Genomic DNA, 12,705 nt, shown 5'->3' with positions numbered 1-12,705 from the left:
TCCCATTTCAAATGTTAGAGAAAAAGTGACAATAGAAAAGATATCATTAAAATAAATTAAATAAGGTCATCAAGTGAAAGAAGTATTAAACAAGCTTACGTATTTACTGAAATATTGTTTTTAAAAGTGTATCTTCAATCATACTTTCTAATAGGGGGAAAAAATTATCCGAATCATCTATTACTTTTGCTGCAAATTTCTCTTTCAATTCCTTATTCAGTAAATTAGGGATTTCACTATTTAATTCTGATTTCTCCATCTAAATTATATTTAGCTATTAAATATTGATAAATAAAATAAAGATAAATATAACAAGTAGCACTATGTTACACCTTAGAAAAGTTTAAAGAAGCGCTATATAAGAGAAGCACATCAACAGGGTAATAGGTACTTTTTATATTATGTCTCTTGTGTGTAGGGTATGTGAAGTATGTTTGTTTATACAAAATATCCTATATAGTTTATAAGTAAAATAAGTGTATTACTATCAGTATCAGATTTTAGTGATATAGTGCAAAACAAGTAAATAAAGTGTCTTATTTCTCAGTATTAATATCTCCTTTCAATCTGAGTTTTATTTATTACAATTGCTTCTCTCCAAATATGTTTGCTAATAAAATACCTCCTTTGTAATATATCAGCACTTTAATATATTATAAGCTTTATAATAATTGTAGACTATCCCCAATATTAAATAAAGATATCTTTCTAACTTTATAAATACAACTTGATTTTTGTCTTCATTACAATCTTAATCTAACAAGATAAAAAAAAAAAGAAAAAAAGAGTAAATTTAGGTCAATTAAAGTAAATAATTAAATATATAATATGAAAAAATAAAAATGAACTAATATTTGTAGATCTCCTTCAGTATAAAATAGACCACCATATATATAGCAATAAATAAAGTGATATACTAATCTCATTTATATAATTCAACCAATAATCATAACATAGATCCTAAAATAGGATCTATTAACATAATATTGAGGAATTAAAAGAACTTAATATATTATACTCAATAAGCTGGAATATTTAACAAAGCTAACCATCAGACATTGTTAAATATATATAAAATACAAGCACTATATATATATTTATAAGTTTTACAATAAGAAAAAAGAAAATGATTTATAAAGTATTTTCATTGTTTTAGATCTAAAGTGATGTAGAATGACCAACATAATAATATATAATTCAGTAATTTAAAATAGTATATATATATACTTTAACTTTCAATACCATCTATACTTAAAATCTCTTGAATCTTATTAATAACATTGGAGTCCTTAAATATATTTATAGGTACTTTTAAATATGTAGAACAAGTTTCTATTATATCATCTAAACCAACATGTTCATTTAATAGAATATTTTCAAAAAGAGTTACATTACTTTTTATAGCTTTACATATGTTACTTCTAGACAATGTCTCATCACTTATAATGGTATTTAAGCTCATATTTTCAAAATTATGATCTATTTGCCTAGAATTTTCCTTTGAATATGATAATACTTCATCATTACCTGTAAGTAAATAATTTCTAATAATTTGCACCATAAATATTAACTGTTGGCGAGGTGATGTTGTAAGAGATTTTATCCCACAAGCCTTTAAAAGAGTCCTCAAATGCTCAGTTGGAAGTAAATTAAGATTGACCCTGAATAGTGCACCATTTAAATCCATATTAAGATATTAATTTGATAAGTATATGATGATAGAGTAGTAAGTTAACATTTTGTAGACACATAACAAAAAGTCAGTTTAGAGCGCCAAAAGAAACTTTTTATATTTGGGATTAATGGATTCTTTCAGGTCCTTTAGCGCCAGTATCTCATTGTTAGTAGAACGTGGATCTAAATTAAAAAAAGTATTAGTAAAGAATATAAAATATAAGCTACTTAATGATAACATTTATATATCAATTTGGCCATATATAGATACTTAGAACAATTTAGAATTATTCAATCTTACCTTTAAGTTCATTAATTTCCCTAACAAGATCATCATTCTGTTTAATTAGATCCTCATTTTTTAATTTGATTTGTCTAATTAAACCTTCCATCTCCCCAATTAGTTGCTTTTTTTTCTTGTTTAATATTCTTAATAACTTTGTCCTTTTCATCACATATAGTCTTTAATTTAAGTTCCCAATCATTAATTTGTGCATTTAAAGATAAAATGCGATTTTCTAATTGAGCTTTGTCTTTCTCAAGAATCTTTTTTTCCTCTTTTAATTGAGTAATAATAGAACCTGTTTCTACCTTCATACTTAATTCTCTATTTTGAAGTTCTGTAACATGCTGTTTAGCCTTTTCATAAAGTTTCTCCTTCTCTTGTGCAATTATCTTCCAATCTACTTTATCATCTGCATCTTTCGACTGGTTATTATAATCCATACTGGAATTAGTTAAAGAGGTTTCATCACTAATCCTTTGATGAGAAATGGATCTCTCGGCTTTCCTGTAAGTTGATAATGTCTTTTTTTCTTCTTGATGCTTTAATTTCTTATATTTCATTGTACATAGAAAGCAGAGTAATCTACCATCTACTTTTTGCCTAATATCAGCACCCCTATCAAAAGCACATGATCTCCTACACATATCACAAGGTAAGGGTTCACCATAACTTTCCCTATTAGTCGTACATCTATCACATAAAGATCTACTATTCCATACTGACCAACAATCACAAAAGTGGCATCTTACTGGATCAGTATTATAAGTACATAGATTTTTGCAACAATCCATGCAAACCACCTTTTTAAATACATGATATGCCTTTCTTAGAATTCTATGCTGTAGGAATTCAACTTTACAGTGGACACACTCTTTCTTGCCCGAAGTATCACCTGATGTCTTAACTAAATTTCTATAACATTCCTTACATAATGGTGTAACTCTATCACGCCACTTTTCCTTTTGGCAGTCATAGCAGATATGTCTCTTATCTAATTTCTCTATTTTTAACCAAATTGAATCTGAGCCATTTGAATGGAAAATAGATGAATTTTCTAATTTTATTGAACATTTAGTAACTCTTACACCTGCTTGCACTTGACTTAATTGATTATCTCCATTTTTCTGTGTTATATTATCTGATAAACTAACTGCAGTATTATTAGTATTGACCTTAACATTAGATGTATCTTCTAAAGTATTACCTTCATTAGTATTCATGTTCACTTTAGTAGTCTTCTCACCTGAGCGATCCCATCTATCTGATCTATTTATCTCTTTTGTAGGTAACATTCTACTACTTTGAGTTCCAGAATAACGATCATATTGTGAATAACGGCTATTGTAAAAATTTTGTGTATAACTATTATTGTTATTGTAGTAATCACTTTGTTGGAATCTCCTTGTTCTAGTATAATCAGTATCGCGTGGATTTCTTGAATAGTTATATGGATATGGTTCAGATCTTGACATATCGTGACTATATTCTCTGTATTGATACATACTATTAGAATTTGGTACCCAAACTATATTTATGTATAGATGTGCCAAAGAAGTAGAACTAGCTACTTTTAATCCTGTCCCAGTTTTACAAATGCTAAGCAGTGGCTATTAAAAGCGCTTACATAACGTCTCGTCTTGTTTATTATTTTTCCCACAGGCATATAAACAAGATTAAGAGCTTAACTACTCCATACTTGGAGTAACTGAGGGATTTTGAAAGGTAAATATCTAAATATTGTTACTAAATAAATGAAGACTATAGATACAAGTTCTATACTTTCACTGTTAAATCAGGTAAGTTGTATTGTAGATCTTCACTTGTGCACATTATTAACTTTATATATGGCACTATTTTAAAAGGCTAAATCTGAATATGAGAAAAATAATAGTGAAAATTCTCACTTAACCTATATGATATTAAGATTAAAAATTTTACTAACCCAATTACCAAGTCTACAATCTTGTTCTGAAGAAGTTGATCAGACTGAATTATTATTAGCAAGGGATGTACTAGAGTTAGCAACATTTATTAGCATCAAACAAAAAGACATTGGAGCTTTTGAACGTAATGTGATGGAATTATTTATTTTCTATAATGATTATAGGGAGGTATGTTTAAGTTCTATCTTTTTTTTTTTTTTTTTTACAATATTAACTTTTAATTCTAATATTATAGATAATCTCACCCTCTAAAAATGAAAGTGTAATCCGTGGTATATATTTAGTACATTTGTTAAGTTGTGATCGTATTGGAGAGTTTCATATAGCATTAGAACGTATCCCTCTTAAAGATAGGGGAAATCAGTATATAAGTTATTCAATTGAATTGGAACATTATCTTACTGATGGAAACTACAATAAAATCATGGAGATACGTAATAAAATACCACTTTCTGAGTATTCATTTTTTATAGATAAACTTGTTGATACTTGCCGTGGGAAAGTAGCTAAATGTATTGAGCAGAGCTATGAAAAAATCAGTCTAGGTAAATTGCAAAATATGATGAAGTTCACAGATACTGATGATCTAATTAGATTTATTAATGATATGTCATCAGTTGACTTTGAAGATATAAAGGTATCTGATACTGATACATTAGAAAAGAGGATTAAATGGGATCTTATTGGAGATACTGTTATATTCACCTCTGTAGATCAACCTACCAACAATACGACTCTAGATCTAATACAAAATAGTCTTGGTTATGCTATCGAACTAGAAAGAATAATCTAGGTGTATATTATAAATATATATGATCTAATAAGCTTATTTATTAAGTGACTTTTTTTTATTTTATTATATTGTAATAATCTCAGGAATCTTCATATAAGCTATTCTAATATTGTTCCCAAATAGTGCATCTTGTCACATTTTGCAGGAGGCGGGTAATGCGTACGGATCTAAATTTCTTATATTTTTGTTATTATAGGTTCTTGCAAATATTTCTAATGAAAGAAGTTCCATATTTTATATACTGAAGGTCTACTACAATCTAAAACTATACTGTTTTTAATGTAAATTTATGTCTTAAGGGAATTACTTGTGTTTTTTTTATTTGGTATTCCAGTGCAAGTATGAAAACTAAAACTTTGGGGTTTATTGTTTATTACATTTTATACTATTATGATCATTTCTTGATAGTTTTAGGTGATATAAAAGCTTTTATTAGCAATGAGACAAGTGACATTGGTGAATTCTTATATAGAGATATTTTGGGGATATCTAATTTTGAATCCATTGGACTTCAATTATTAGAGGGAGAACTCTTGTTAGAAAAATTGGAACATCTATTGAATATTGATAAACAATGTGAATTTACAAGTTTGAAAGATGAATTGAAATCATCTGAATTTGAGCAGTTATCATTCTTAGCAATAGATAAAGAGATGAGTAACTTTATAGACTTATATAATGAATACAGAAAATATTTTGTTGACACTTACATAGTTAAAAATTCATTATTACTTAATTCCTCACTAGAATTTGAGTATATACCGAAAGATATGCAATTTGAATTTTTAAAAAGGCTAAATTTATTGGAGATAGAAAATGAAGAATATATGGATAAAGAAATAATGAAGCAAAGGGAAAATGGAACTGAAATGATTGAAGATATAGGTTTTAACTCAGTAGAAAGAGAGCAAAAAAAAGTGAATCTTAAGATACCAATGAATTTAATAAAGAATTCTCAAAATACAAAACTAAACACTTTGCTCTCCAAAGCAAAAACTTTATCAAGGGAAATAATGATTTCACAGGATATATCCAATAAAAAAGAGTATATTAAACCTAAATCAGTTTATTTACTAAGTTATGATAATACTTATTATATAGATGGCGAACAATTAAGAAAAGTTATTTCAAATTTAGAGAAATTATTGTTGCACTTTTATAAACAGGTACAACAAGAAAATTGTAAACAGATAGCTTGGTTACTAGTAGCTGATAAAAAAACTATGAGTTATATTGGTAAATTATTAATGAGGTTATTAGAAGATTTGAAGAAAATAATATTTCATTCAATAGTAGATATATTACCAGAAATGGATATTTATAATGAGTCGATGATTCAAATATATACTTTAAACATCAATGTAAATGGTTTATTAAATACAATTGAATCTTTGGAAACTGGAAAGTCAACATCATTTGTTTTTTTTGAAGATTTTAACAGGGATATTGGGAAAATGCTTACTATTAGAGCTCGTGCATTGAGTAGCTTAAAAATTTGGGTGGATAACAACAGGACTGAATTAGAGTTAATTTATTTTTGGCTTAAAAATGCTTGCAATGTTATGAATTCAATAACTATTTCTTTAATTAAATCAGTATTTGCTTTCTATATAAGGAATATTGGGGACTCAATTTTGACTTTCCAATCAATTAAAAATGAGCTAGCTACAACAAAATCATTGGATAGTTCAGATGATAAAGACAAAATAAATGAAGTATTGATTGAAACGTTTAAAAATGCATCATATTTATATCCAAGTACATTACTGAAATCTCTTGATCAAAAAGTAGGTTTATTAAATAACTCAGAAAACTATAACTTAGAGTTAAACTCTCTATTAAAGATATTAGAAGCAAGATTGGAAAGTACTATTAACAAATATGAATATTTTTGCAAACTATTCACAAAGTATATATTTGACGACAGATTATCACTTGATTATTTAAAGAAGTTTATTAGTTCTATCGTATCAGTGATGGAGGAACTAAAAATGTCTAATGGAATACCGGAAATTGTAATATTTTATAGTCAGGTGAATGAAGATGTTCAGAATTTAGATATGAAGAATAAAAAGATATTACAACACCCATCCCCTCATCGAATTAAATATATTAATAATTTAGATATAAATTCTGAGTATAAATTGAAGCTTGTGAAACTTTCTACTATGAAGTTAATTGATAAAACTTTTCATTCTATAGAATTTAGAGATTTAGTTCCAATCCAAAATACAGTAATGAATATCCGTAAATTTAACAAGCTGATAATTCCAGATATTTTATATCAATTAGAAACATTTGGCAGAATCTTAACTACATTCTATATGGAAGGAGTTTTAGATAATGAATTAATTGAACACACTAAGAATTTTAAATATAATAGCATATATTTGAATAAGTGTGATGGAGAAATCACAAATCTAAGATATTTGAAAGCAAGAATTAGTAAAAAGTACTCTCAAGTAGCAACATCAGTATGGGAGAAAGAAAAACAAATGTTTAATCTTACAGAACAAGATGAGAGTATGAAAAATTTGAATATAAAATCTCCAAGTCAATTTTTTAATTCGGATTATGTGTTGCAGAAATGTTATTCTTTAATACCTAAATTAGATACTTCATATTCATATAGTCCTAAATTAGGAGATATACATAAAGAAATAAACAAGATGAAATCTCAATTAGATTTATATTTAAAGGATATAAATTCAATATCTTCTAAATATAACAAAATTTTAAATATTTCTAAATTAAATAATACAATTGAGAGTTATCTAGATCAATTAAAAAACCAACTTAAGATTAAGTGTAGAGAGAAAAAACCTCGTAAAGGTTTAGGGAGATCGGTATCTATTATTAATTTAATCTTTCAAAAAAAAAGGAAATCAAGTAAGTGTATAGAGTTATCACAGGTATTGGAAGATACAAGCCTTAATATAAATAATATTATAAAGCAGGCAGATGAATTGGTAAACAACAATTTAGATATTTTACGGCAATGTCAAAATACTCAAGATATAAGCGTCAGCTTATATGCACTTTTTAGCAAACATTCAATACTTTCAAATATAATAAAAAATATAGCTCAGAGTGTTAGCTCGGAAATAATTATAGATATTAAACAAAGTATAGATAAAGCGTTACAAGAAACTAAATATTTAAAAGATGAGATTGAATGTTTCAACAAATTAGATGGAATGCCAATTATAGAAAAAATGATCAAGAAGTTAAATAATCAAATAAAAGTAGCTAAAAGTGGTATTGGTGAAGAAATCACCAATTTTATACAACTAAAGGTTTAGTATAAAATGAAATATAACAAAGTAGTAATATAGATAAACTTTTGAGTACTTTAGAAACATTTATATATAAAAAAGTTGTCACATAGTTCATAAAATTATTAACATGGAATATATAATTCTAATTTGTAAAATAATACATTAAGTATCTGCGAATAAATTAACTAAAGGTTCTAGTGAACAATATGTAATATTACCTCATAAGAGTCTTAAAAGTTTGATACCAAATTTTAGTTAAATGGATATAAGTACCTTTCTAATGAAGCATTGGCTACATTATGTTAAGTGGTAACCATTAACTAGTAAAAAAGATTTCAGTTCAATTCATTAGTACCGAAAGAAAAATAAAAGCTTTTATGCTTACCTTAGCAAGATATTTCAAGGTAATTTGAAATATAATCTGTGCATTCTTTATTAGGATATATAGACAATATTACCTATTCTACATATACCCTATATTATTATAAAATTTCCGAATCCAATTATAGAAACTTAGACAAAACTCTAAGAGTTAAATAGTTCTGTTAAATATCGCTACATAGAATGTCACTAAGTAAATAAAGCTGAATATTAAGATGCTATAGAGTAATATTCGTAGTGCATATTAATTTAAATAATGTATAAATAGCTTAGACAATTTGACAATCCCACATACTAGCACATTCCTAAAACTCTTGTTGGCTTTCTAGGTTTCGCAATATTACGTTTAAATGCTGTAGAGGCTCCTGCAGAAACTGGAGCTCCAAATGGTGTTAAATCTGAGGAATATGTAAACTGAGTAACATCACCATGTACATTCTGTTTAAATGTCTTCGCAATTTCTTCAGACATTAGCTGAGTAGCAGAAGGAGCATTAGATAATGCTTCTTGAATAGCTGCCTCTTCAGCTTGTACAGATGCATAGATTTCCTCCACCTCCCTCTGGCGCTGCAGTAAACGTAATTGCTGTTCATTAAGTTTTTCCTGCATTTCATAAACATCTGCAACAACTTCATCCAACTCCATCTTCTTAGCATCTCGCACATCCTCACAAAATACATGAAAATCATCAATTGTCTTGAATCTCTGACGCCACTGTGTAACAGCATTCATTATTCGAGTCTTCTGCTCCTCTTGTTTCTCTCTTAATGCAGTGTTTAAATTCTCTACATCAGAATCTTGAATTTCTATCAGCTTATCTAACCAGCAAACAACATAGTTTTTAAAGTCATCAAGCGCCATTGGCTTCCTAATATTAACATTAAGCAACGCAAGGCCTTCTGAAATATAACGGCTATCAAGTGTACCATCTATATTTGTAAGTCGTAAAAGCAAATCGGTATAACCAAAGTTCATAATCAAATGCCGTGATATCTTCTCAATCAGTGTATAATCTAGTAATCCAGTTCCATCTACTGAGTGATAGGCAAAGATAGTTTCTAGATTAGGTTCTAAGCCAGGAAATGTACTGAAAGCCCATTGTCGCACTTCTGTAGCATCTTCCACACGCTCTGCTCGTAGTTGTGCCAATTGATTTCCCATTTATATCTTAAACTTAGATTATTTCAGAATTTTATCAGAGTTCCAAGTTACACACAAAATACATAAACCTCTTGTACGTATTATAGACATATTCGTGTGAATACCGCCAAAAACATGGCGGTATTTGGGGTACCGAAGGTTTTTTTTCTTTGGAATACATGTATATACCCAAAATAATATTTTTCTTTTGTTTTCTTTAAATAAAGATAATCATCAGCTAATATTACACTATTACAATATATCAAACATTGATGATAAGTACACAATATCTAGCATCCCAATATTTGACTAATATCGAGTATTTTCGCAGAATGTATAAAACTTAATACTATGATCTTTGTAGCCAAAATAAAACTAGTAAACATTTAAGAAATAATTCGGAGTGTTTATATAATAGCGATATTATTGTGGAACTTTTTCGTATATATTCTTAAGTCTTCATTTCCTATACTATTGAAAGCTTGAGCTTGTTGTTGCAGCTGCAACAATTTCACAAAATGACTTATCAATAGAGTTCTTTATGTCAGCGAAAGATACCAATAATATAGAAGACCCATCACTACTCATTAAGGTAACTGTTTCACTCGTCCCAATGTCAACTTTTGCTAGAGCATCAAAAATATGACCCATATCAATAATAGGCCGACCTTGACTATCTGTTTGTTGGAATAAATATTCTCTGAAAAGTTTGCATGTATAGCGATCTCCAGTTTCATTCCACTTATGAATAGAGTTTAGTTGGTTCCTATCTGCAATGGTATTAATCTTCGTCAGCAGTCTAAATAATCTCCCATTGTCAATCTCCTTCTTAAATTCATTTTCTAATGCATCAGTTAACTTTAAGCTATGCTCAATTTGTGGAATCATTCTAGCAGCTAGCATGTTTGCTAAAATAAAAACATCCAAATTATTTTTGTGAAGTGCAGGTTTAGAAAGTAAGATTAGAACCAATTTCTTCAAATCATTAGAATAAGAGGAGCACTTTAAAAATATTTGCTCAACAGCGTGATTTAGGTCATTTATAATAGTCAATGAACCACAACATAATGCTAATATAATATATCCTAAGGCTACTAAGTCTTGTTTCTGATAGTCTGCTACAGTTTTTGTATGGTCTATACGAGTAAAATCTAGAATTCCCACACAATTGAGACGTAGTCTACCTCTATATGAAATCAACAGTTTAGTTGGATCAATAACTCTGGCAGCTAATTGAGCACTGTGTATATGTACTAAAGCTAATACTATTTGAATGATATAATTCCATAACAAAGGTTCACCAATAGGTTCCTTAAAATGAACAGATTCCATTGTACTTGCATTTGGTATGTAATCATATACAGATATAAAGGCACCAGGTGAGAAATCTAAAGATACGAAGCATTGCCTATACGATACAATACAAGGATGCTGTGTAAGCTTCTGCCATCTTTCCAAAATAGACTTGGAATTTTCATAATCAGAAATTGAGTAGCTATCGATTCTTCTTAAGCAATAAGCTGTATAATCTTCAGCATTTATGGCTTTGTATGCATAAGTCTGATAACCACAAAATCTTGTTGTAGGTGTTATATTGGGGTCATCTAACAAACAAAGTCCATAATAAATTCTCTGGACTACTGGAGGAACAGTATGAGTCATACTATTATGATTAGAACACTCAATATCATTTTGAGTAAGTAGGAGTGAAATGTTTTGAAGTTGTAATTCATGTCGAATTTGTGTTATAGCATTCATTTGAGGTATAGTTCGCAAGAAAGGTAAATTCCATCCACGGACTCTTCTACAATATTCAGATAAATCTAAAGGGGATGGATTATCATTTGGAGATGCTGTTTGCTGATTATTGTTTGAAAGGGTCGGTTCATTATAAAAATTTCCAACTTCAATAATTGCATTGTTTGGATGGTGATTATTACTATAAGTACTATTAGAAGATAGTCCATGATATGATAAAGATGGTATACCATTATTATTCGTAATATTGTTATTCGTATTGTTGCAAGCTGCTCCACTCCCAGATGGCCCTGAGCCAACATTATTCGATGAAATAACAGATTCATATTCACCATCTATATGGTCTACATTATGAGTTCCTTCATAGCCCATTGCAACGGTTTCACATCCTGAGACATTTGGATATAAGATACCTTGCTGGGGATATGAAGCTGCTATAAAGTTGTTACCTGACATCAAGAATGAGTGATCTATTAAACTTCCACTATTATTACTGGGATCAACAATACCACTAGTATTTTGACGTATTGAAGAAGGAATAAATGGTTGAGCTGAAGCAGTTAAATTAGAGGGAATATCGGTGTTTGAAGATAATGACTGTGTAATTGTAGTCTGACCAACATTATTAGTTAGGTTAGCTGTTAAAAAGCCAAGTCTAGGTTTAAATGTAGGTGCATCCGCATGAAATGATGACATAGAACTTGTTCCTAAGGATTGTTGATATTTCTTAGAGTCATTTTCATTACGTCTAGTATCGATCGATTTCTCCTTCATCTATATTTACCAACTTTACTATTCTGTAATGATATGTGATTACAAACCAAAGTTCCCTATATATACAATTATTATGTAATGATCAGATATTGCACAAGTAGTGAATTAATATATATATATATATATATATATATTTAATATATATATATATATATATATATATATATATATATATATTCTATTTATTTATTTATTATATATATTTATATGTTTGTATATATATAATAATATATAAAATATTGATATAATCCTCTACTTGTATTAGTTTACAGAAAATATGTAAACCAACAAGCTATTACTTTAAAATAACAAGAATTGATCACTCCAGTGCAGTCGACTCCTGCATCTACGTACAATTAAGTTTCAAAAATTGAGCAATATATTTCTAGTAACTATTTAGCAACCAGAATATAGAGTTATCTTTTTAACTTATTTCTTTCTCTCTCTTCCTTAGTAAAGATTAACTTTTAAACAACCTATTAGGCTGTAAAATACTTCTTAGCGCCAAAAAAAATAAGAGGGGCACAATATCAAATAATCTGGTATCGAAATATATCCCGCCAAAAGTAGACACCCATCTCAGTGAGTATTGTGAATATTAGAATAAATAACTGAGGGTATTAATGATAGATTAGTAAAGGTAATATATAATGTCTACCAATTTCCACATGGGAATAT

At 28.4% G+C, this 12,705-nt stretch overlaps 6 protein-coding genes across 6 annotated transcripts, besides 9 other annotated features; 2 read left to right on the top strand and 4 right to left on the bottom strand.

Moving 5' to 3' along the window:
• Nucleotides 1–260: 260 nt before the first annotated feature.
• Nucleotides 261–312: a sequence feature (AT_rich).
• Nucleotides 313–762: 450 nt separating this feature from the next.
• Nucleotides 763–853: a microsatellite.
• Nucleotides 854–1,182: 329 nt separating this feature from the next.
• Nucleotides 1,183–1,226: a sequence feature (AT_rich).
• Nucleotides 1,227–1,228: 2 nt separating this feature from the next.
• Nucleotides 1,229–1,687, bottom strand: CMU_003430 (uncharacterized protein; the record flags this gene model as incomplete). The annotated part of the gene is made up of 1 exon (XM_002142826.1): nt 1,229–1,687. One exon carries the CDS (start codon nt 1,685–1,687, stop codon nt 1,229–1,231), a length of 459 nt encoding a protein of 152 aa, XP_002142862.1.
• A 362-nt stretch (nt 1,688–2,049) lies between these two features.
• Nucleotides 2,050–3,462, bottom strand: CMU_003420 (uncharacterized protein; the record flags this gene model as incomplete). The annotated part of the gene is made up of 1 exon (XM_002142825.1): nt 2,050–3,462. The coding sequence occupies one exon, from the start codon at nt 3,460–3,462 to the stop codon at nt 2,050–2,052; it is 1,413 nt and encodes a 470-aa protein (XP_002142861.1).
• A 249-nt stretch (nt 3,463–3,711) lies between these two features.
• On the top strand, nt 3,712–4,696 carry CMU_003410 (SAC3/GANP family protein; the record flags this gene model as incomplete). Its single annotated transcript, XM_002142824.1, has 3 exons — nt 3,712–3,756; nt 3,823–4,071; nt 4,139–4,696. 3 exons carry the CDS (start codon nt 3,712–3,714, stop codon nt 4,694–4,696), a joined length of 852 nt encoding a protein of 283 aa, XP_002142860.1.
• Nucleotides 4,090–4,137: a sequence feature (AT_rich).
• Nucleotides 4,697–4,745: 49 nt separating the features above from the next.
• Nucleotides 4,746–4,774: a sequence feature (AT_rich).
• Nucleotides 4,775–5,037: 263 nt separating this feature from the next.
• CMU_003400 (uncharacterized protein) lies at nt 5,038–7,998 on the top strand (the record flags this gene model as incomplete). The annotated part of the gene is made up of 1 exon (XM_002142823.1): nt 5,038–7,998. The coding sequence occupies one exon, from the start codon at nt 5,038–5,040 to the stop codon at nt 7,996–7,998; it is 2,961 nt and encodes a 986-aa protein (XP_002142859.1).
• Nucleotides 6,798–6,829: a sequence feature (AT_rich).
• Nucleotides 7,416–7,456: a sequence feature (AT_rich).
• Nucleotides 7,628–7,649: a sequence feature (AT_rich).
• A 651-nt stretch (nt 7,999–8,649) lies between the features above and the next one.
• CMU_003390 (uncharacterized protein) lies at nt 8,650–9,516 on the bottom strand (the record flags this gene model as incomplete). Its single annotated transcript, XM_002142822.1, has 1 exon — nt 8,650–9,516. One exon carries the CDS (start codon nt 9,514–9,516, stop codon nt 8,650–8,652), a length of 867 nt encoding a protein of 288 aa, XP_002142858.1.
• A 450-nt stretch (nt 9,517–9,966) lies between these two features.
• CMU_003380 (PAB-dependent poly(A)-specific ribonuclease subunit 3, putative) lies at nt 9,967–12,027 on the bottom strand (the record flags this gene model as incomplete). The annotated part of the gene is made up of 1 exon (XM_002142821.1): nt 9,967–12,027. One exon carries the CDS (start codon nt 12,025–12,027, stop codon nt 9,967–9,969), a length of 2,061 nt encoding a protein of 686 aa, XP_002142857.1.
• Nucleotides 12,028–12,135: 108 nt separating this feature from the next.
• Nucleotides 12,136–12,261: a microsatellite.
• Nucleotides 12,262–12,705: the final 444 nt, after the last annotated feature.

Source organism: Cryptosporidium muris, genomic scaffold (assembly GCF_000006515.1).
Source record: "Cryptosporidium muris RN66 scf_1106632353993 genomic scaffold, whole genome shotgun sequence".
NCBI lineage: Eukaryota > Apicomplexa > Conoidasida > Eucoccidiorida > Cryptosporidiidae > Cryptosporidium > Cryptosporidium muris.
Note: the sequence above shows the minus strand (reverse complement) of the source record. Positions and strands in the feature narration are given on the sequence as shown.